This window comes from Symphalangus syndactylus, chromosome 21 (genome assembly GCF_028878055.3).
Source record: "Symphalangus syndactylus isolate Jambi chromosome 21, NHGRI_mSymSyn1-v2.1_pri, whole genome shotgun sequence".
Taxonomy (NCBI): Eukaryota; Metazoa; Chordata; class Mammalia; order Primates; family Hylobatidae; genus Symphalangus; species Symphalangus syndactylus.
Genome location: NC_072443.2, coordinates 76,322,251 through 76,343,579, shown reverse-complemented (window position 1 = coordinate 76,343,579; position 21,329 = coordinate 76,322,251). Strand labels below are relative to the sequence as shown.

General features: G+C 38.3%; 1 protein-coding gene across 4 annotated transcripts in view; it reads right to left on the bottom strand.

Moving 5' to 3' along the window:
• SUCLG2 (succinate-CoA ligase GDP-forming subunit beta) overlaps positions 1-21,329 on the bottom strand; it is a 406,175-nt gene that overhangs the window by 205,171 nt on the left and 179,675 nt on the right. For all 4 annotated transcript variants that reach the window (XM_063630773.1, XM_063630772.1, XM_063630771.1 and 1 more), the window contains exon 9: positions 20,761-20,903. In XM_063630773.1, the coding sequence (XP_063486843.1) occupies positions 20,761-20,903 (143 nt within the window). The remainder of the gene's footprint in view (positions 1-20,760; positions 20,904-21,329) is intronic.

The following is a 21,329-nucleotide window of genomic DNA, read 5'->3' as shown; positions in this document are numbered from 1 at the left end:
TTGGCAACTCCAGACACTGTAAGAGAATGTAGTTCAGTCAACTTCCTATTAGCAAAACAGAAAGAATGAAAATGATATTAAACCCTACCTAACTGAAATAAGACATTAAGGGCTCACCAAAGAAAATGTTTTTCATTTGTAAGAAAATTGAGTGATTTCTCTTCATTGAAAAAATGGCAAAGAAATTTGAGTTTCCACTCCACTTAAAAAAAGCTGTGCTGGTTGGAAGTTCTGATTAAAGGCAAATCTGTCACAATTCTGAGAGCACATCCCCAAAGAGGCCGGTGCTCAAGGGGACAGCCTCTAAGGGACATGCAGAAATTAAACATTTTCAAAGAGATCCTGCAACTTGCCAGCCCATTGAAATGTCCTATTATATGTTTTCAACGAAAACACATGTCTTGTAGTCCAAACCTTTAAATCAAATGATTTGCTGAGCATGAAGCATTCAGGTGCTATCACCAACTATGACATACTGACTTTACACAGGCATTTTCTTTTATGTGTTCACCTTACTTCCCCTGCCCCATAATTGATTTTCCTTCCCCACTTATTTTTTATTTTTTATTTTTTTGAGAGAGAGATGGAGTTTTGCTACATTGCCCAGGCTTGTCTCAAACTCCTGGTCTCAAATGACCCTCCCACCTCAGCCTCCCAAAGTGCTGGGATTACAGGCATCAGCCACCATGCCCAACCAAAATGTTTCCCTTTTGCAAGTGTGTACAGTTATAAACCTGAAACACTGCCTGGAAGGATAACAACATTGAAGTATGATATAGAAAAGCCCATTTAAAACCACAGAATTTGAGTATTCCTTCCCTTTCCTTCTTCCTCTCTCTCTCTCTCACACACAAGCTAATCTTGCCTATCTGCTTAATAAACTTTCAGTGGGATTCAATTTATGTGTAACTAATTTATAAACACAATGTTAACCCTTAATGTTTTATATGTTGATTTTGAGAAACCAAGAGTCAGGCGCACATTCGTGTTATACAGCTGTCCCTAACCCCCAAGCCACGGACCAGTACTGGTCCATGGCCTGTTAGGAACTGGGCCGCACAGCAGAAAGTGAGCAGTGGGCAAGCAAGTGAAGCTTCATCTGTATATACAGCTGCTCCTCATGGCTCACATTACCACCTGAATTCCGCCTCCTGTCAGATCAGTGGCGGGATTAGATTCCTATGAGCATGAAGAACCCTGTTGTGAACTGTGCATGGGAGGGATCAAGGTTGTGCGCTCTTTATGAGAATCCAATGCCTGATCATCTGTCATTCTCTCCCATCACTCCCAGATGGGACAATCTAGTAGGAAAACAAGCTCAAAGTGCCTGCTGATTCTACGTTATGGTGAGCTGTATAATTATTTCATTACATATTACAATTAATGATAATAGAAATAAAGTGCACAATAAATGTAATGTGCCTGAATCATCCCAAAATCACCACCTCTTCCCCCACAACCCTGCACCCTTGGACCCTCACCCAGTAGAAAAACTGTCTTCCATGAAACCAGTCCCTGGTATCAAAATGGTTGGGAACTAACAATGTAAGATAAGAACTAGATTTGCCTCATAATATTCTCCTAACAATGTAGCTATCAGGCTAGGTAATTCATTAATTCCAAAAACTTCAGGTGGCATGAGTTAATAATTCCAGAGACTGCAGCAGTGGAAGCTAACAGGAAAAAATGGAAACTGGTGGATATCTTAAATCAATGGCATCTACAGGATTCCATACTTAGCAAAACCAGGGATAGCTGATTCCAGCTCTGATTCTGGTCTTGTGGAGACGCCATGAACATTTTCTTGTGATAACCTTGAGGAGGTCTCTAGAGCCAGAATAACCATATCTATTACTCCCTGAACAACTGTCATGATTCTTGAATCTACAAATATATGTAAACTCTCCTTGTATCTATCTGTACCTGCCTCCCATATACTCAGGGTATCGCCCCCTGCATCACCCCTTCTCAAAGCGGCCGCACTGTGGCATCACCTGGACAGCTTCAAAAGTCCCGATGCCTCACTACCTCCCCCATCCCAAGAAGCTGATTTAATTGCTCTGGAGTAAGGTCTGGGTATGTGGAGTGCTGAAAACTCCCCTCAGATGCTTCTAATGTGTACAAGCTCCACCATTTGGCTGACTTTTTTTTTTCCCTGAAGGCAAACTCTAGATCTCAGTCATCTCTTGATTCTCAGTGTCCTCTTCACAGCACTTCTCACAATCAGTCTGTAATTAGAAAACTGGTGAGAGGCTGGGTGTGGTTGCTCATGCCTGTAATCCCAGCACTTTGGGAGGCTGAGGCAGGCGGATAACTGGAGGTCAGGAGTTCGAGGCCAGCGTGGCCGACATGGCAAAACCCCGTCTCTACTAAAAATACAAAAATTAGCTGGCTGTGGTGGCAGATGCCTGTAATCCCAGCTACTTGGGAGGCTGAGGCAGGAGAATCACTTGAACCCGAGAGGTGGAGGTTGCAGTGATCTGAGATTGCGCCACTGCACTCCAGCATGGGAGACAGAGCAAGACTCTGTCTCAGAAAAGAAAGAAAACTAGTGGAGGTTTTACTGAGTCTGTCTGACCCAAGACACTGTATGCTCCATATAATTAGGAATTATCTCTCTTCTGTTCACCACATCCCCATTCCTCAAAGAGCAGCAGAAATATGGTACAAAATGAATACTTATTTTGTGGAATAAAAGAAATTGATCTATAGTGAAAAAATAAATATAAAAATAACAGCAGCTAGCACTTACACAGACACTGTTTGCCAGAAACTGTTTTAAGAGGTTTACAAATATTAACACATCTATTAATCACAACACGCCTATGATAGGAACTATTATCATGTCTACTTTATAGATGAAGCAACTAAGGCACACATAGATTAAGTTGCCCAAGGCCAAGCAGTTAGTGGCAGAGCCACCAGGATTCAAACTTAGGCAGCCTGGCTCTAGAATCCCTTCTCTTATCAGCTAGCTCAGCAATGCCTGGCCGGTGGGAGAGGCCACTTAACCGCCCCTTCCATATAAATGACCACAATACCCATAGCCCTGAAGATGGCCACCACGGCCACAATTTTATGGAATGACAACAAAGTACCAGACACTGCTGAGCACTTCACGTGTTATTTCCTCTAATATTGGATTAACTCCATCGTACAGACCAAACAAGTGAGGTGAAGAGATTTTAATCAACTTGCCCAAGGTCAAAAAGCCAGAAACTGGCTGAGAAGGAACTGAACAGAACTCTGTCTGTCATTGAAGTGCAAGCTCTCAACCAACATATATAATGACCCTTTTGGTTGGATAATTGAATATTAAACAAACAAATGAAAAATCCTAAAAATGGAAAACTAATATACATGACAAGAATACCCTTCAACAATTCCTTGATCCCTGGTTGTTTTCACTGTTCCCTCTGTACTTTCATTAACATGTTATGTAGTATCATACGTCAAAGTTGCATCATATACACATTTAATTTATGTAAATCCAACTATACAGGCACAGAGACAGAACAAGTAAGTGAGTGGGAAAGAACCAAAATTAACGAATAAAATCTAGTGGGAGGCTGCAACTGCTATTCCATTCAAAGTACACGAGTTCCTGAGACAGAAGGAAGGGAATGAGCTCTACATACCCTCATCAGGTCAGCGTCTCACCATACTATTGTGACTCTTCTGCTTAAAGGCACTAAAATGTATGGGTCACTTAAAGAATTTTCAAAGTTAATGTTGATAGTAAATATGTTGTGCCTTAAGAACTGTCTTTAGAGCTTCACCCTTATATGGGGTGTAACACCACTGTGCAGTGGCTACACAGAGCTAGAGATGCCCAGGATCTACAAATGGGAATTAAAAGTAGCTCAAGTCATGTCTTCTCTGGCCCACTCTCTAAGACAGACATGAACATCCAATAACATGATGCAACCTCAGAGGTGGAAGAAACAGCAATGAAGTCTCATCTTGATAGTGAACACATTAAATAAAAGAAAAGCATTCAAATCTCAATTCCCAAATGGTAGTTGACATAAAGACTATTTATCCAATATCTAGAGAAAGTCACATGCTGATTCTCTGACCACAGAGTAATCTGTAAAAGGAGCTTGTACAAAGAGCCATCAAAGTAAAAAAAACAACAAAAGAAAACATCAAATTCTATTTTTAAAAAAAGCAGTGGTTTTTTCATTCCTCATACATACCAAGGAAAAACTCAGCAAAGACCTTATGTCACATATCATTATGAATCAATTTTCTTGACCAACATAAAAGTTGATTCAACATCTCCATCTTGAAACAGTCTATTATCACGACATTTGTCAAATACTGAAAGATCTGACCACTGTCCTTTTCCCCAAACAGCACAAGGAACCCAGATAACAAATGAAGGTTGTACTCTGTAGCAAGAATAGACAGGAGACTGAATCACAGCAAAACACTTACAAATCAAGAGGGGGAAAGAAACCACTGAGAGCGATTAAATGCACGAAGAGCACTAATAGGAAAGAAATCTCTTGTGAAAAGAAGCAGTTGATGGTAACTTAACGGGGACAAAAATGAATTAGATCTACCTCGATGACTGAGCTCAAGATGAGGTAATTTCATAAAGTTTATAGAAAGTCACTTAAAAATTACACAACTTGCTGTAGTCTACTTTTGGAGAGAAGGAAAATAAAAGTTCTCCATGAGGGAGTTGATCTTTAGAAAAATGCATTTACAAACCACATTGATGAACTCTACCTATTATCTGGAAGATTATCCTTAATTCTCATCTGGGTAGCAAAGTCACTTTAGAATGGATACAATCCTCTGCATTTCAGGGACAGACTTTGAAACAGAAATAGAAGAGAATAAAAATCTTCAAATATAAGGGGTTATAAAGCATACGGGGAAGGAAATAAAAATCAGTGTTAACAGAGATGAGCTCTGGGCCACCATAGGACACAAGAGTGTGCTGAGGCAAATTCTCGGTTTGGTATGAACAGTACTCATGGAATATGAAACAGGACTTTCTGTGTTGTCAGTGACAGAAAATCAACTCTAATTTAAGAGGTTAAAGGGAACCAGTTGGCTTACACCTTGGAAGGATGCTGAAGTAACTCACAGAAATAAGGAGGAGCTACAGAGCTGTAGCAGACATTCTCAAATGCAAGCGAACATGAGAATCATCTAGAAGGCTTGTTAAAACTCAGATTCCGGGGCCTCATCCCAGAGTTTCTGACTCTGAAGGTCTGGGGTGGAGCCCAAGAATCTGCATGTCTCAGAAATTACCAGATGCTGCTGATGTTGCTAGTCCAGCCACACTTTTGAAAACCATGGAGTCATGGAAACCTAGGCTAGAGGAACTAAGCCCTATGATGGAAGGAGCCTCCATCATACAGCTTTGCTCCTGGAGCTTACACAGGCTTTCACCAGCTACCAGGGAATGTAGCCTCCTGGGTCACATTATTTTCTTTCATGATCCCAGAGGTAGGTGGCCTCTTTCATGAGCTTCTGCAGAAAAGTCCTGGGGAAGGTTCTAACTAGCTTGAGGGACTTGTGGCCAGAGTCCATGCCTGAAAGTAACCTACAATGGCAGGGATGAAGTAAAGCAATTGGCCTCGACTGGGCAAAAGCTTACTCTGTGAGCAGTAGCTAGTTCCGGAAGAGAGGATCCAAGTGAAGACATACAGAAAGAAGGCATCACATTTTACAGCATCACCAAGATCAAGGAAGTATCCCCAAAGAGACAAGAGGAAGATTCATGGAAAAGCAGGGTGAGCAAAAATCACAATGTGATTACCACAGCCCATAAGAAAGTTCACTTTGGCATCAAGATGTGCAATCAAATTCACTTATGACACTGTTTTTACAAACATATCATCTATACTCATTGCGTGCTGCTTCTTACATAATCTGTGATAATGGATCAACTTTTAAAAATAATTCCCTAATTCACTGACTTATATTATTATAAAATGTAATAATGCAAATTACTAAAAAATTGATCTTCCTCTTCCATGTCATGGCAAGGGTAACTAGCAATAGAAGTTTCTAAATGCTTATTCTCAGTATCTGTACTTATCACAAACCTAAAACAGCTTACAAACAGGCACTGGTACATAAACTGGCATGGGTCCAACAACACACTTTCGAGCATTACTGCTCTAGACCACGTGGACCAGGACTCCTTGGTCACAACTTCTTAACTCATTAAGAAAGTGAATGAGCACAGCTGTGTTCCAGTACAACTTTATTTACAAAAACAGGCATTGGCCAGGACTTGGCCATGGACTGTAGTTTGTCTGCCCCTAGTTTAGACCAGGGCTTTTCAAACTCTAACGTGCATAGCAATCACCTGGAGATCCTATGAAAACACAGACTGTGAATTTCTAACAGCTTTAAAATTGTTATCAACACTGACAGTCCATGGCTGACATTCTGATTAGTAAGCCTTCACAGACAAATCTCAGCAAACCTAGAGACTGGTATGTGACCTGAAGTATAATACTTGCTCTATACTGGGTTTTTATTGAGCCTTAAAAAGACTGCAGAAAAGAGTACATCTGTCATTCAGGTACCTACCTTTCTCTGCTTTAAAGAGATTATTACAATCAGAAAAAAATTGATAAAGAAAGCCCCACTGGAACCAATAGCATCAAATATCGGATGGTTTCCTACTTTCTCGATTAGCTCATAACTTGACACATAGTAGGTGCTCAAGAAATAATTGTTGGCAGGGCGTGGTGGCTCACGCCTGTAATCCCAGCACTTTGTGAGGCCGAGGCTGGCGGACCACCTGAGGTCAGGAGTTTGAGACCAGCCTGGCCAACATGGCGAAGCCCTGTGTCTACTAAAAAAATACAAAAATTAGCTGGGCATGGTGGCACTCTCCTGTAGTCCCAGCTACTCAGAAGGCTGAGGCAGGAGAATTCCTTGAACCTGGGAGGTGGAGGTTGCAGTGAGCCAAGATCATGCCACTGCACTCCAGCCTGAGTGACAGAGTGAGACTATCTCAATAAGAAGGAAGGAAGGAAGGAAGGAAGGAAGGAAGGAAGGAAGGAAGGAAGGAAGGAAAGAAATTGTTGATTGCAGGCTGGATGCAGAAATACCAAGCTGTAACCACTAGAAGAGAAATATAGTATGCTGATAGGGCTTCACTTTAAGTCCTATACCTTATTTAAGGTATTTCACACTGTAGGATAAATTGATGCAACTTTCAATTGGTAGTGCTTTTAAGGAAGTATCTGTATAGAAAAACTGAATCAAAGAATTTGTTCTTTCAGTATAAGTTCTCTTCATGTTTCCATACTTTTGTATTTTTTACTTTAGCTTCATTCACCCTTCTCATTTGAATACCAAATATCTCTTCTTTGGAATTTGGTCAGCACTGTCAGCATTTGGATTAACTATTTGGTCATTCAGCTTAATGGAGAAGAAGGCTCCACTCATGAAATGCAACTACACATCACAGGTTATAAAACACAGAAAATACCAGAGATCATCTAAATACGAGGTGATTTTGGTGTTTTCTCTCACACCTGCTACCCAAATGCCAACACTCTTGGATCATAATGACACGCAGAAGATTCTAAGTCCCTTTTGTCTCCCTCTCAGAGAAACGTGCTACTTGGGATTAACGAGCAAGTGAAACCTAGAAGGTCAAGGGTTAAAGCTCCAAATGGATTTTCCGCTTGCTGTTTACAATCTTCAGGCCTTTGAGTATTAGAGCATACACCTAAATGTTTGCTCAAAAACTTTCTATTGAGTTCTAATTGAGAAAAAAGGATGTGTCCAGAATACTTAGAGATAACAATTAATGAAAGAACCCACAGATAAGCTGGAAGAAAAATAATTAACTCGGATTTGTACCAGCTGGCCCTTGGGAATGCTAATATGTGTGTTTGCAGTGCTCCATTTCAGAAGACCTCAAAGGTGGAAATGAAGCATCCTCAGGAGAGGTTCCTGGGTATGCAGATAAAATATCCATTGATATTCAGAAAGGACCTCTAATTGCAAGAGAGTTGCCACCCAAATTAGGGTAAAGTTGCTGCATAAACTATTTAAGTGGACAAAACTCAAAAAAAATCTGTAATAAAGCAAGCAACATTGCTCAGAACACTTTGGTAGGTCAAGACAAGAGAAAGGAGGACAACTCTGCTGGGCATATTCTTTCATTGATAGCATTCATGTCATTGCCCACAAACTCCCACTCCAAATCATGGAACGGAGATGACATTTCTTTCTCTAAGGTCAACTATCAGAGAGGTCTGCTTGGACAAATCTATCAGAAATAACAAACACTTGGCATTTTCAAGCCCTCTTTCATTTTTATATTTCAAACTAGCAGATAGCACCAGCAGATATATTACATAATTTTCTTTTACTAGTTACTCACCGGCTTAAATCATTTTCTATCCTCTTTAAAACACCTCCAGGTGAACAAGACGAGATGTATTTCACTCACTGCTTTATCCTCAGTGCCTATAAGAATGCCTGGCAGGGATGACACTTAATATATTCTTGTTTGGCTGATGTTTCTAAATGGCTTTTAATCCAGTTTAGTCATTCTGTGGTCTGGGGAACTAGTAACTGATTTCACAAAGGGGTCTTTGCAGAGCTGCCCCCTGACATGCTGCAGAACACCCCCCTACTCAAGTCATTCTTGCTGTGGAATGAATCTCGAGCTCATGGTTGACACTCTGACTTACACCTATGGCTGAGTTCCTGGCTTAATTACCTGCCTGGTACTTGAGTCTCCCTAGAACCAGGCTTTGGCTTACAGGAAGCTTGCCATGAATGGAGTTTGGCCCTTGCACTAGTGTGCGGTTGGTGGCACTGGCTATTTGTTAAGAGAATTACCTACCTGTTGTTTGGGAATTGCCTCTCTCTGTGTGTGCTCTGGCTATCTTCTAACATGCTGCTTTCAGGTAAGGCCCCTCCCTACTGCCACAATCCTTCCTGTACAACCAACCATTTCCTGTACTCATTGCCTCTGGCTGCTGGATGGAACCTCATCCCACTCTCTGCAAAGAGGTCCTTCCTTCCAATGCTTGCCTGACCCTGGTGAACAAGTCTAGTCCTGGAGTATGGCCCCCAACAGACTGCCCCATTGTATTACAGTCTTGCCAGACACATGACATTGACATCTAGCCTGGAAACTGAATCGTTTCAGAAGGGCAACTCATTGACTTATTATGCTTTTCTTCCTGGCTGAGAATATTCAGCTAGATGACTTTTATGGAAATTAAAAAATAGGCTGACAATATGAGTTTGTTCTAAAAAGGTATTTTTGGGGCATCTACCATGTTCTATGTACCATTATAGGGGCTACAGATAATGAAGTATACAATAGTTGCATAAAACAAAAACCATGAATGGGGAGAAAATTCAGGAAAGCTCCATACCTTGGTTATTCTTAAAAAATATGGTGCAAAAAGCAACAAGAAATGTGGGGATGGGGAAGGGGGCAAACAAAGTATAGTATTTCTGAGCAATTTTACAGAATTTTTAAAAAGAAGTGAATGAATAAAGAGATTATTCAGTGGTGAGGACTGTAAATTGTAAATATCACATGAAAAAGAAAAAGGAGATAGGCACAAATCATCCCCAAGGACACATCTGATGAGGGTTATAAAGATGAAAAAGACGCTTAATTTAGAAGTTCACTTGGAGTACGTTGCTCCTTTACAAAGACAGAAAGTTTGGTGGGAATGCACAGAGAAATCAGTGGAATCTTAAGAGGTTTTTGGTAAAATAATTCATTTGAGGATTCTAGCAAGAAAGAGAGTGGAAAAATAAAGGTGAGTTCATTTTCTGACCAGTACCAAGTCTCATTCTTGATGCCTCCTAACGTCACTGACCTGAATATACCAGGAAGACATTGAACAGGAAGATATTAAACTTAAAAACTGGGAAAGTACATTCAGCCACCTCTGGAATTTTTAGGTAGTTTAGCATCCCAGCAACTCAGAGGGACTGTGTCAAATATTAATAAATGACTAGCCATTAATTCTGAAATAATTAAAACTAACCCAAATTAGAAGTCCACAGAGGTAGTAATTGTATAAAATACATAAAAAATATATAGCTTGGTCCTGAATTACGTTAATTTTCCTTTTTATTGTTATAAAACTGTTATGTACCCCCAAAGCTTTTCTTTTTGTTTCCTAAGTCTTATGGCTTACTGTGAAGCAAAGCTCTTCATACTTGTTACTATTATATTTGATTTCTGACTGTATAATACCCTGCTTTAAGCAAATCTGGTTTACAAAGTTCCACATGCTTTTTGAAAGATTTTATATATTAGACTTCTTTAAATAAATATCTAAATAAAAAGGTCCATTATGTAATACTACTAGGAAAATGCTGATCAGGAAGACTAACAACATGAAAAGATGCTCATCAGGCAATGACACATAATGCTGGAAGAAAATTTTTTAAAATTATAATAGCGGTTATATTATAGGAATACAATTAGGGAATTTTTTTAAATATCACACTTTTAGTAAGAAATGTAAATTTGTAAAGGTGAAACAGTGATCATTATTTAATATAAAAAAACTTTCAAAAACATAAAGTGAAAATAACCTAAATTTGTAAGGAAATCATTCTTAACTGAAATGTTGAAAAACTAAAATTTCCTCAAACTTTAAGCATTCCACAGCTATAAAGGCAGTATGTCTAAAAAGCCATTACTGGCATATTCTAAAGGTTCTCATAATCAAATCCTTCCTTCAGGGGAACAAGTAAACTATGATAAGAAAAGATTTTTTACTTTACATTTAGACTGGGGGTTTCTGATTGTCCTTTCTTTAAAAGTGTCTCAGCTTGGTGTTGTGGCTCACTTCTGTAATCCCAGCACTTTGGGAGGCTAAGACAGGCAGATCGCTTGAACCCAGGAGTGTGAGACCAGGCAGGGCAACAAACCCTGTCTCTACAAAACAAAATTCAATTAGCCAGGTGCAGTGTCATGCACCTGTAGTCCTAGCAACTCAGGAGGCTGAGGTGGGAGGATCTCTTGAGCCCAGGAGGCCGAGGCTACAGTGAGCTGTGATCACACCACTACACTCCAGCCTGGGTGGAATGAGACCCTGTGAAAAAAGACAGTCAAGAAACAAGAAAGAAAAAGAAAGAAAGAGAGAGAGAGAGAGAAAGAAAGAAAGAAAGAAAGAAAGAAAGAAAGAAAGAAAGAAAGAAAAGAAAGAGAAAGAAAGAAAATAAAAGAAAGAAAGAGAAAGAAAGAAAGAAAGAAAGAAAATGGAAGGAAAGAAGGAAGGAAGAAAGAAGAAAGAAAGAGAAAGAAAAGGTGTCTCTATCATATAATCTATGAAAAACTGCTCATAATTATCCAAAACACCACCCAGGCAATTCTCATTATCCATAGTAGTTATGGTCTATACAGTCACTATAACCACTGAATTAGCAAATACTCAACCATTGTTCTTAAGGGAAATACACAGTTACATTTTTATGAGCCTCTAGTCACAATATTTTTCATCAGCAGATCAATTCCTAACTTTGTTTTAAGCATGCTTCTGTTTAAGGACACCTTACTTAATACATATTGTTGCTTCTCGTGGCTAACAGTACTATTAACTCATGCTCAATGAAGCTTATCTAGCACCTGTATGCTCTCTGTAGGGTACATCACAGACTTCTGACACTCAGGAATGATAGAAAGCATTCAACACTATGCTTGGGGGCCAACAGTGAAATCATACACACAAAAAAGGACAAAAATGCAAAAAACATGACCATAAATAGACTGCAAAAGGACACGTTTTACAGTATGAAAGCTGAAATAAGAAGGCAGAGGATTGCCTTTTTGATCTCATTTGGGAACATGTGCATTGAGTGACTAAAATTTTTCACCACTCTGCACATTGCCTTGAATGACCTTGAAAGTGCTGTGGAATTACAAATGACTTTTGGAGTACAAATTAATTTTAGTACACAGGCAAATTTCCAACTACGGAATAAGCAAATAATGATTATACTAAGAATACTAAGAGAAAACAATGTAGATTAGATTACAGTGAAATTCCTCCAACACTCTAAAAGCATTCCTTGGAAATAAAAAGAGTCTTATTAATAACCAGAGAAACATGCCACTTCTGATCCTAACATTCATCTTGCTTTAAACAGACCAGGAGAACTGTTTCCTTTGTGGGAGGGGTGGGGGGGAATACCATTTTTGACTTGAAATTGTACCATGGTATGTTGATTCATGAAATGACAAATTTTAAAAGTCTAAAAACAAGTTTCATGGGAAACTAAGTAAATCACAGTAAAAGACACTAAGATGCATGAGGTGATCTCAATATACTCTACACAATAGTATTTCAAGTATACATACTTTATTATAATGAGATATCAAAATTTATATAAACAAATTTAAAGAGAAGAGTCAAGATGTGGGAAAACATGACTGATGACATAAATAAAACTGTCCATTCCCTTGATCTCAAACACACACATACACACACACACACCAACACACACACAGAGTCCTGTGTTCTAAATTACTGTGAGAGTGACGTAATAATGGAAAACTAGACAAAAAAAAATGAAAAGGCAAGTCATAAAGAGGCATTAAAAATGCTGAATAAAAGAAAAAGAATTTAAAAGTGCAACCTCTCCTGTTGGTAAAGAATTACAGCAATGATAGCCAAGACATGGGAAAATAAATGGGCACTCAACTCACTGATGTTAGCCCTCTACAAGTCCTTCAACTACTATTGAGGTAATTCAGCGATGCATGTGAAAACCTTAAAATCTGCATACATTTTGACCCTTAGACTTCTAGGAATTTATCTTACATGAATAATCCCAGCTTTATGTAAAGTTATGAGAACAAGGAGGTTCATGGCATTATTTTAAATTTGAAACACCCTGAATATCAAGTAACAGAGCACTAGGTTAAGTAAACTTGTATATCCATACAAGTAAATACCATTCAGCCACTGAAAATGTTATAGAGAACTGTACTAGGACAAGCAAAACACATATAAAAAAAATGAAAGAAAGCAGACTATATAATATTGTCAATTATATGATACAAGTCTAGTTTTGTCAGAACTAGTGTGTGTATATGTATGTCTTTTAAAAAGGTATATATAAATATATCTGTGTAATCTATTTTATAATTTTCTCTTTTGTTTTTCCTTATTTTAATAATTAGGAAAAGGGACTACTATTTATAAAATACTCTAAAACAAAGACAAAAGACTATGCAGCAAACTGCTAAGTCGAGCCAATTTCTTAGGCAAGCCCATATGGACATGTTGCCCGTTTAGGAATGAGACCATCTTTCCTAATTCCTAATTCTCTGACAGTGGGTAGGGCAGCATGGAAGGAGGAAAAAAGGATTCACAGTATCTGCAATCTCCTGAATCCATGGGGCACATCCCACCAGACTACATGTCACCTCTACTATACAGAAAAGGAATCAGAGATCTTCACAGTCCAAAGGATTTCAGCCTTGTTCTTCTGAATGATTTTCCCAAGTTCACTACCCACATCTAATGATGCCTTTACTAGGCTTTATCTGAATTGTAAAGTAGCATCCCAAAAATAATAATAGTACAACTTTCAGATGCCCTGCCACATAAGATTATTCTTCAGATGCAGAGATTCTTGACATTATTCCCGACCACTATTGATTGTCTTGCTGAGAAATGCACTGTTTTCTAATTGTTGCATTCAATGCTTTCTTTTCTCGATGCAATAACATTAAGGAAAACAACAACCCTAACTCTTCTAATAATTACATATTTTTCCAAACTATATGGCATTATACTTTGATTCATGGTCCATTTCTCTTTAACACTCTACAAAGGCATCTACACAGAGGACTCATAATCAATTCCTGAGCTTGCTGGGACTAACGACAAAATTTACTAAGCCCCAAATGTGTTAAATTCTTCAAGTCACTTACTATAAAACAAAGTAGGGTGCATTAAAACCTGGATTTTGAAGACAGAGTAAAGAGTAAAAATCTTATTTTTGATTTGTTTCTGAGGGTATGTCAGTGAGGAGCATGGAAATAGATTTTGAGTGTTCTATTAGGGATGGTTTGAAAATGTGGTAGCTAGCAGATACACCGATCATGTGAAAGACACAAAACCAAATGCAGTCACCAGGACCCACTTATTACTGAGAAGTATTGGCAGGTAAAATGGAACAAGTGTGAGGTGGGCAAGGAGGGCCAGATATTCTTGGAAATTTTAATTAACTGGACATCAGGAAAAGATATGCAAAAATCAACATTTATGAATTCCTCACACTGGGAAAACTACTGCCAGGGGAAAAAAGAAAAAGGCCCAGAGCGGTAGACGGTTTTCCATCCTCTAGCTCATGCAGAGTGATTGCCCTAAATAAGGAGCTATTCTAAGTGGAAGTGGAGACTGAACGACCGGCTGCAAATTCATCAATACAAAATTAATTTTATTATTCTTAACAGACTAGACTATCAGGTCGACTACCACTAGAAAGAATGGCTGCCTGGAATTTTAATGTTTTCCACTCTATATGAAAAAAATACATATTTTCAAGCAAACCTGCAAGAATAGAAATGCAGGGTAGTCATTTCAAAAATAATGCTCGTGTTGTATAAAGTATTGAGCACTATATTCGAAAATAAATTCCTACAAGAGTTCTATTTCCCTACAAAGAAAACAGTCGCTTGCAGATAAGATATTTCAGCAAATACATGTGGTGTGTAATGAAATAGGTTTTGCTTTGTTACAATAAATTAAAATGGACACCGGACCTGAAGAATCTCTGAGCAGACAAAGCCAGTTAGGCCTCATAAGTGATCTTAACTCTGCTTGATTTGCAGACATAAACAAAACTTGAGCTATTTCTTGTAAATGCCTATGTTAAAGAAAAATGAAACTTAAGGCTAACGAATTGGAAGCAGAAAGTTCTAGTTATCTAACTTACAGTTACATAACTAGAACTTTCCAGCAGGATAGACCAAATAAGGCAACAGGATAAGTATAACCAATCCAGTATTTTCTTTGCTTTACTTTCGTGTTTGCCCTATAAAAGTCTTCCCTTCATGTTCTTTTGATGGAGCCCTGGAAGCACTTTTGGTTTGGAGCTGCTCAATCCGTGAATCACTGGTTATTCAAATCAACTCCTGACAATTTTACGGTACCTCAGTTTAAGTTTAAACAGCTCCATGCCTCTGTTATAAGCATGTATCTGAAAGAAAACAGGATATTCTTCTTTGTACTTAAATAAACTCTAAATGTGCAATAATTAAAAAATATGAGACAGCACAAGTGAATCCTAAAATATATTTATTAAAATGTAAGGCATTTGCATATACCTGATACTGAAATACGGCATGCAGTTTTACTTCTCTGGCTTCACATTCTAAAGTTTCTGAAGCATATACCATAGAGCACAAAAAGAGCTGGCCTCTTCTCAAATTTATAACAAATTATATTTTGTTCTTCTTTCAAACATGAATTTAATCCTCCCTTTATTAAATTGTTTCCTTGGTTGTCTGAGTAGAGAATCATTGTAAGCTGAGTCACTTACACCTTCCATCCATTTCAAAACAACACATGAAGTAACACTGATTATCACCGAACCTGTATCAGACACCTCCCATTTCTGTAGATGTGCATTTATTCTAAATCTAAGTTTTGGAAGTGATAATGGAATGAAACACTCAGAAAATATCAAAAGCTAAAGTTTTCACTATGCTTTAGAAAGGTTTGCAAGTTGGTACTTAAAACAATGCTTTAAGGTATTATTTTCATGTCTATAGATGAGGCAATAGCAGTTTAAAGAGTATATTCAAATGGCTAATAAATACGTGAAAAGATGCTCTACCTCATTAGTCATGACAGAAAGGCCATAATGAGATAATGCCTCATACTTACCTGAATGACTAACATTGTAAAGACTAACCAATAGCAAAAGTAAAGTAAAAGATAACAAATACAAAAGAGTATACAGGGCATGATTCCAGTGATATTAAGTTTAAAAATAGGCAAAACAAATCTGTGACACTAGAAATTACCTTTGAGGGGCGAGCACAGTGGCTCCTGCCTGTAACCCAAGCACTTTGGGAGGCCAAGGTGGGAGGACCCCTTGAGGTCAGGAGTTTGAGACCAGCCTGGACAACAAGGCAAAACCTCATCTCTACTAAAAATACAAAAATTAGCTGGGCATGGTGGCACACGCCTTTAGTCCCAGCTACTCAGGAGGCTAAGTCAGAAGAAAAAAAAAAAAAAGAAAAGAAAAGAAATTATCTTTGGAGAGACAGGAGGGTAGGAAAATGTTGGGGACTGCATGAGGAGGAGGCTTCCAGGATCCCTGTTATGTTTTATTTCTTTTACTTTTTTTTTTTTTTCAGACGAAGTCTCGCTCTTGTCTCCCAGGCTGGAGCGCAATGGCGCAATCTCGGCTCATTGCAACCTCTGCTTCCCGGGTTCAAGCAATACTCCTGCCTCAGCCTCCCAAGTAGCTGGGATTATAGGCACTTGCAACCACGCCCAGCTAATTTTTGTATTTTAAGTAGAGACGGGGTTTCACCATTTTGGCCAGGCTGGTCTCGAAATCCCGACCTTCTGCCCACTTTGGCCTCCCAAAGTGCTGGGATTACAGGCGTGAGCCACTGCACCCAGCCATGTTTTATTTCTTGATCTGGCTGGAGGCTAGATGGTATGTTCACTTTGTAATAATTCATCAAGCTGTATACTTAAAATTTGTATACTGTTCTGTATGTAGATTATACTTTAATAAAAGTTTATTAAATTTTTTAAATGATACTGTCATATGAAATTATTTTCCCTCTAAATGGAAAGTGTGCATGTGTGTCTCAATTTGTGTAACAAAACAACCCTCTGAGGTAAGTACTGCTATTATTATCACTTTATAAACGAGGATACCAAGGTACACAGAAATTAAATAGCATGCCCAAGGTCCCACAACCAGTTAGTGGTAAAGACAAGACTGGAACCCAGGCAGTCTGGCATAAGAATCCCACTAACAGTCCCTTCCATTCTTCAACTTGTCTTTGGTGCTTAGGTAGCACATTTCTTCATAGATATTTCAAGGGCTTTGAAAATATGATTCAAAGATGGATCTAAACCAGGAAGTAGAATCAAATCCAATGAGGTGCCTTTACTAATGCCAATCATATACTTTTGCTTTTCAAAACTAGGCCTCCAGAGAGCAAAAGATTTGCTTATCTTTGGCCAACAGAGCTGGGGTCATTAGAGATATTCGTGCCAAGTGTCCTTTCCTTGTATTCATTTCACAAGATGTTTCATGTAAGTGAACACTAGGTGTTTTGTGTAAGTGAACACAACATATTCCAGATGTTACATTTGCTACACGTTTGGAATTCTAAGTTCAGAATTAAAATAGAAACCAGAGTATAATTTGGAAAACAAAAACCCAAGGTTAACATTCTATATAGTGCTTTTCTTTTAAATGTCTTTAAATTCTTAACAGAAAACCACAAAACCCTACTGCTATTTTCTATTTTATATCGTTTTTGCTCTTTATGATTTAAAGAATACTAACGCTTAGAATTCTTTAAATCAAAATGATGAAGACCACCAGCAGAACAAACTCTATTACTTTTCTCTCATCTCAAGCTCAGGTGGAAAATAAGAGAATTATAAAATATTTAGTGATACACTTCATATGAATTCAGTTCAGTAAGTGAGTTTATCTTGAAAAGACTCTTGTTTTATTCAGCTTGGTAGAGGAACTTCATTTCATATATACGATAAAATAATAAGAAACACATTAGTTGCAGAGATACTTGTGTTAGGTCCAAGTGAAAATCAGCATTTGGGTTAACAGTCAAGCAAAATAACTAAAATTTTCAGCTCTATGACTGACATCATGAGTGGAAATATATGTCAACCTGTAATATTTTTATTGAATGACGTGTTTACTAAACAGAATTATCTTAGACACACTGCAAATAAGCAGTTGTAAATATCAGTTGATAAAAGTTTAACAAAAACTGGTGCTCTGTAATTTTGACTTTCTGTGTATTCAACTAAGTAATCCTTATATCTAACAAGACAATTGATACCTTTGAAATAATTAGCTTTGGGCTCTCAAGAACCTCTACTTTTGGGCAGGTGGACACGAAATAATTACTGCCAAAACTACAGCCAGTTTCCTTGCAAAATCACATCAACTCATCTATACTATTTTTTAGGTTCTGTTCTCTACATTTTGTGAAACGAAGCCAGGATTGAAAATACTCATTACATTTCTATGTTTTTTAACTGGTTTTGAAATTTCAAGATTTGGAAAAAGTACTGTGAGATGAGCTGTGCATTCATTTTCCTGATATAGCATGAGAAAAATAAAATAACTCCCACATACCTTTATCTACCCAAGATGACAGTTAATCTCAAAAAAAGTTGAAATAATCCAAGCATTTGAAAATATTCCATAAAGTCAAAATTTTGGAAGAGAATGGTTTTTTTTTTTAGAAGAAAAATGACTCTGACAGTAATTTTTCCACTCTCCCTCCCCATCCTATAGGTTTTACAAAATTAAAATTTGAGGTGAGCCACTAAGAAAAGCTATTTCAACGAAATCCAATGATTGTCCTGGTAGATTTCATCTCTCAATGGCTCTCTATTATCCTTTGCACAGAGTTTCAGTAGACGCTAAAAGTTCAGTATTTTATTACAATCGTCTGTCCTCTGGGTACTTTGTGGTTCAAGCAGCTTAAGGAACTGTGTGTCTCGCTATTTACAGATTTCAACTGGTTTGGGAATCTCTGGGAGGAAAATGATTCTTCCCTTAGAAAGCAGTAGGAAGTAAGAATAAGTGAATTAATACATGATTAGAGAGCCACTGATAGGTGTTTCTACCTAACCAATGAAAACAAAGTGCTTATGTAAGTGGAAACATTGTTCTTTTTGCGAATACCTTCCTCATGACTGGCTGCCTTTGAACTTCAATAACTTTGCTATTCCTGAACGGCACTGGAGAATTGAAGATAAGTGCTAATAATACCTTGCCGTCTGTTTTGTGAGTCAGAAGAAAAGACAAGCAAAAACATAAGGCCACCAACTATTTAAGTCATGAGGAAAACAGACAAGTGTACTACCAATATAAGACAAAATTTTATGCATGCAAAACAAAACAGGCTATTGCCAGTATATTTATTAATGGGAAGCTTCCATATTTAGTTCAGATCACATTTCTTTTTTAAAAAATCTGGTATTATTTTCATTTATGATTTTCTTAGTAATGATTCAGATTTCCCACATCTTCAGATATTTTAGTAACCAACTCAATTTATTAGATACTCTAACAACATTGAGACAATGATTCTCAAAGTTTAGGCCAATTGTGATGGCTCACGCCTGTAATCCCACAGCTCTGAGGGCCTGAGTTAGGAGGATCACTTGAGGTCAGGAGTTTGAGACCAGCCTGAGCAACACAGCAAGACAAAAAATAAAAAAAAATTGGCCAGGCATGGTGGCGTGCACCTGTAGTCCCAGCTACTCAAGAGGCTGTGCGGGGAGGACAGCTTGGGCCCAGGAGATTGAGGCTATAGTGAACTATGATCACGCCACAGCACTCTGGTCTAGGTGACAGAACGAGACCCTGTCTCTACAAAAAAAATCAAAAAATTAAAGAAAAAGTTTTATATCAAATTGTTGTGGCACATTACATACTTCACAGGCCTGTTAAAAGAATGAAATTAAAACCATGTACATTAGACTTTCAAAATATTTTGGTCTTTCTATGTAACAAGCATCTACCTAAACCATGTTATAGTCAACTGAGTATCTACAGGTGAAACGAAGCATACTGATATTTAACTTGGTTACTAAAGTAGCTGATTAAATATTAATTGAATGCCCACACTGCCCCTAGCATGGGTGTGGTAGCTACATTCTAGTTAGCTACCCTCAAGTTAAAAAGATGCACATGAAGCAGCAATAGAAACTATGCAACCAGGTACAGTTATTTGCTACTTAGTACATATGTTACAAACTAATGGTCAGAGATAAAAATCAGAACGCGTACAAAAGAAGGTGGGGCCATTATTTCCCAGTGATATATGATCCTATAACCCTAAAATTTTCCAATATTTGGTAATACCTTCAGCATCTTTACAGAAGGAATCATAGTACTCTTCCCTCTAAATCATGTAAGCATAGGACCAGCCGCTTCTGTGTAAACTACCCAAATAAAGTTCATGCCAACCAATGTTTCGACTGGCACACTGTATCTTTTTTATTTCCTTCCACCTCTCAGGACTGTACACACAACCTCTGAAATAAGATCCCAGGAGTATTTATAAGCCTTTTACCCAAGACGAGAGTTAAATCATCACGTATTCCAATGTGATATAAGATAGAAGTTGTGGGCTGGGCGTGGTGGCTCGTGCCTGTAATCTCAGCACTTTTGGAGGCTGAGGTGGGCAGATCACGAGGTAGGGAGTTTGAGACCAGCCTGGCCAACATGGAGAAACTCTGCCTCTACTAAAAATACAAAAATTAGCTGGGCATGGTGGTGTGTGACTGTAATCCCAGCTACTTAAGAGGCTGAGGAAAGAGAATCGCTTGAACCCAGTGAGCCAAGATCGCGCCACTGAACTCCAGCCTGGGCAACAGAGTAAGACTCCGTCTCAAAAAAAAAAAGATAGAAGTTGCATCTGGGGCTGCACAGTACACATATTGACTTATCAACTCTCAGCAGGAAGAACAAGTGAGCTCTTGACGGTGAGAAATTAAAACTGGCATATAATCTTCCTACAAAGAGAAAGGTTACCTTAGGATCAGCTGTGAGCAATTTGAATGCTTGATATACTTGAGCTTCCTTTACACCACCTCCAAGATCCAAGAAGTTGGCTGGCTTCCCACCATTAAGGAAAATGATATCACAAGTAGCCATGGCGAGCCCAGCACCATTCACTGTGAAATGCAAATGGGACACAAGACAGGCTACATTTAGCAACACGAAATGGTCCATAAACATTTTCCCTCCCCCATATTGCCAAGAGAGAACTCTGTCATTGCCAGGCCAATTTATGTCCTGTTTGGAATTCCATTAAACCAGATTAATTCATAGACTTTTAGGATAAAGAATCAGGACATGCATATGCAAACAATGAAACAAAAAAGACTTAGGAATGAGGAACAGGATGTGTTGGGAAGTTAAATCAATCTGAAAAACAGAAAGAAGGAAAGGTTTAAGTAAGTAACCGAATTGGGCCAGTAGTAAAAAAGGAAGTTTTAGGTTCTGGAAAGTGTAAGCTTAAGAGAATCAGGAGGCAGAGAAACAAGCTATGAGAAGTTGCTAGGACCTATGAATTTCATTCTTTTTAATATACTTTAAGA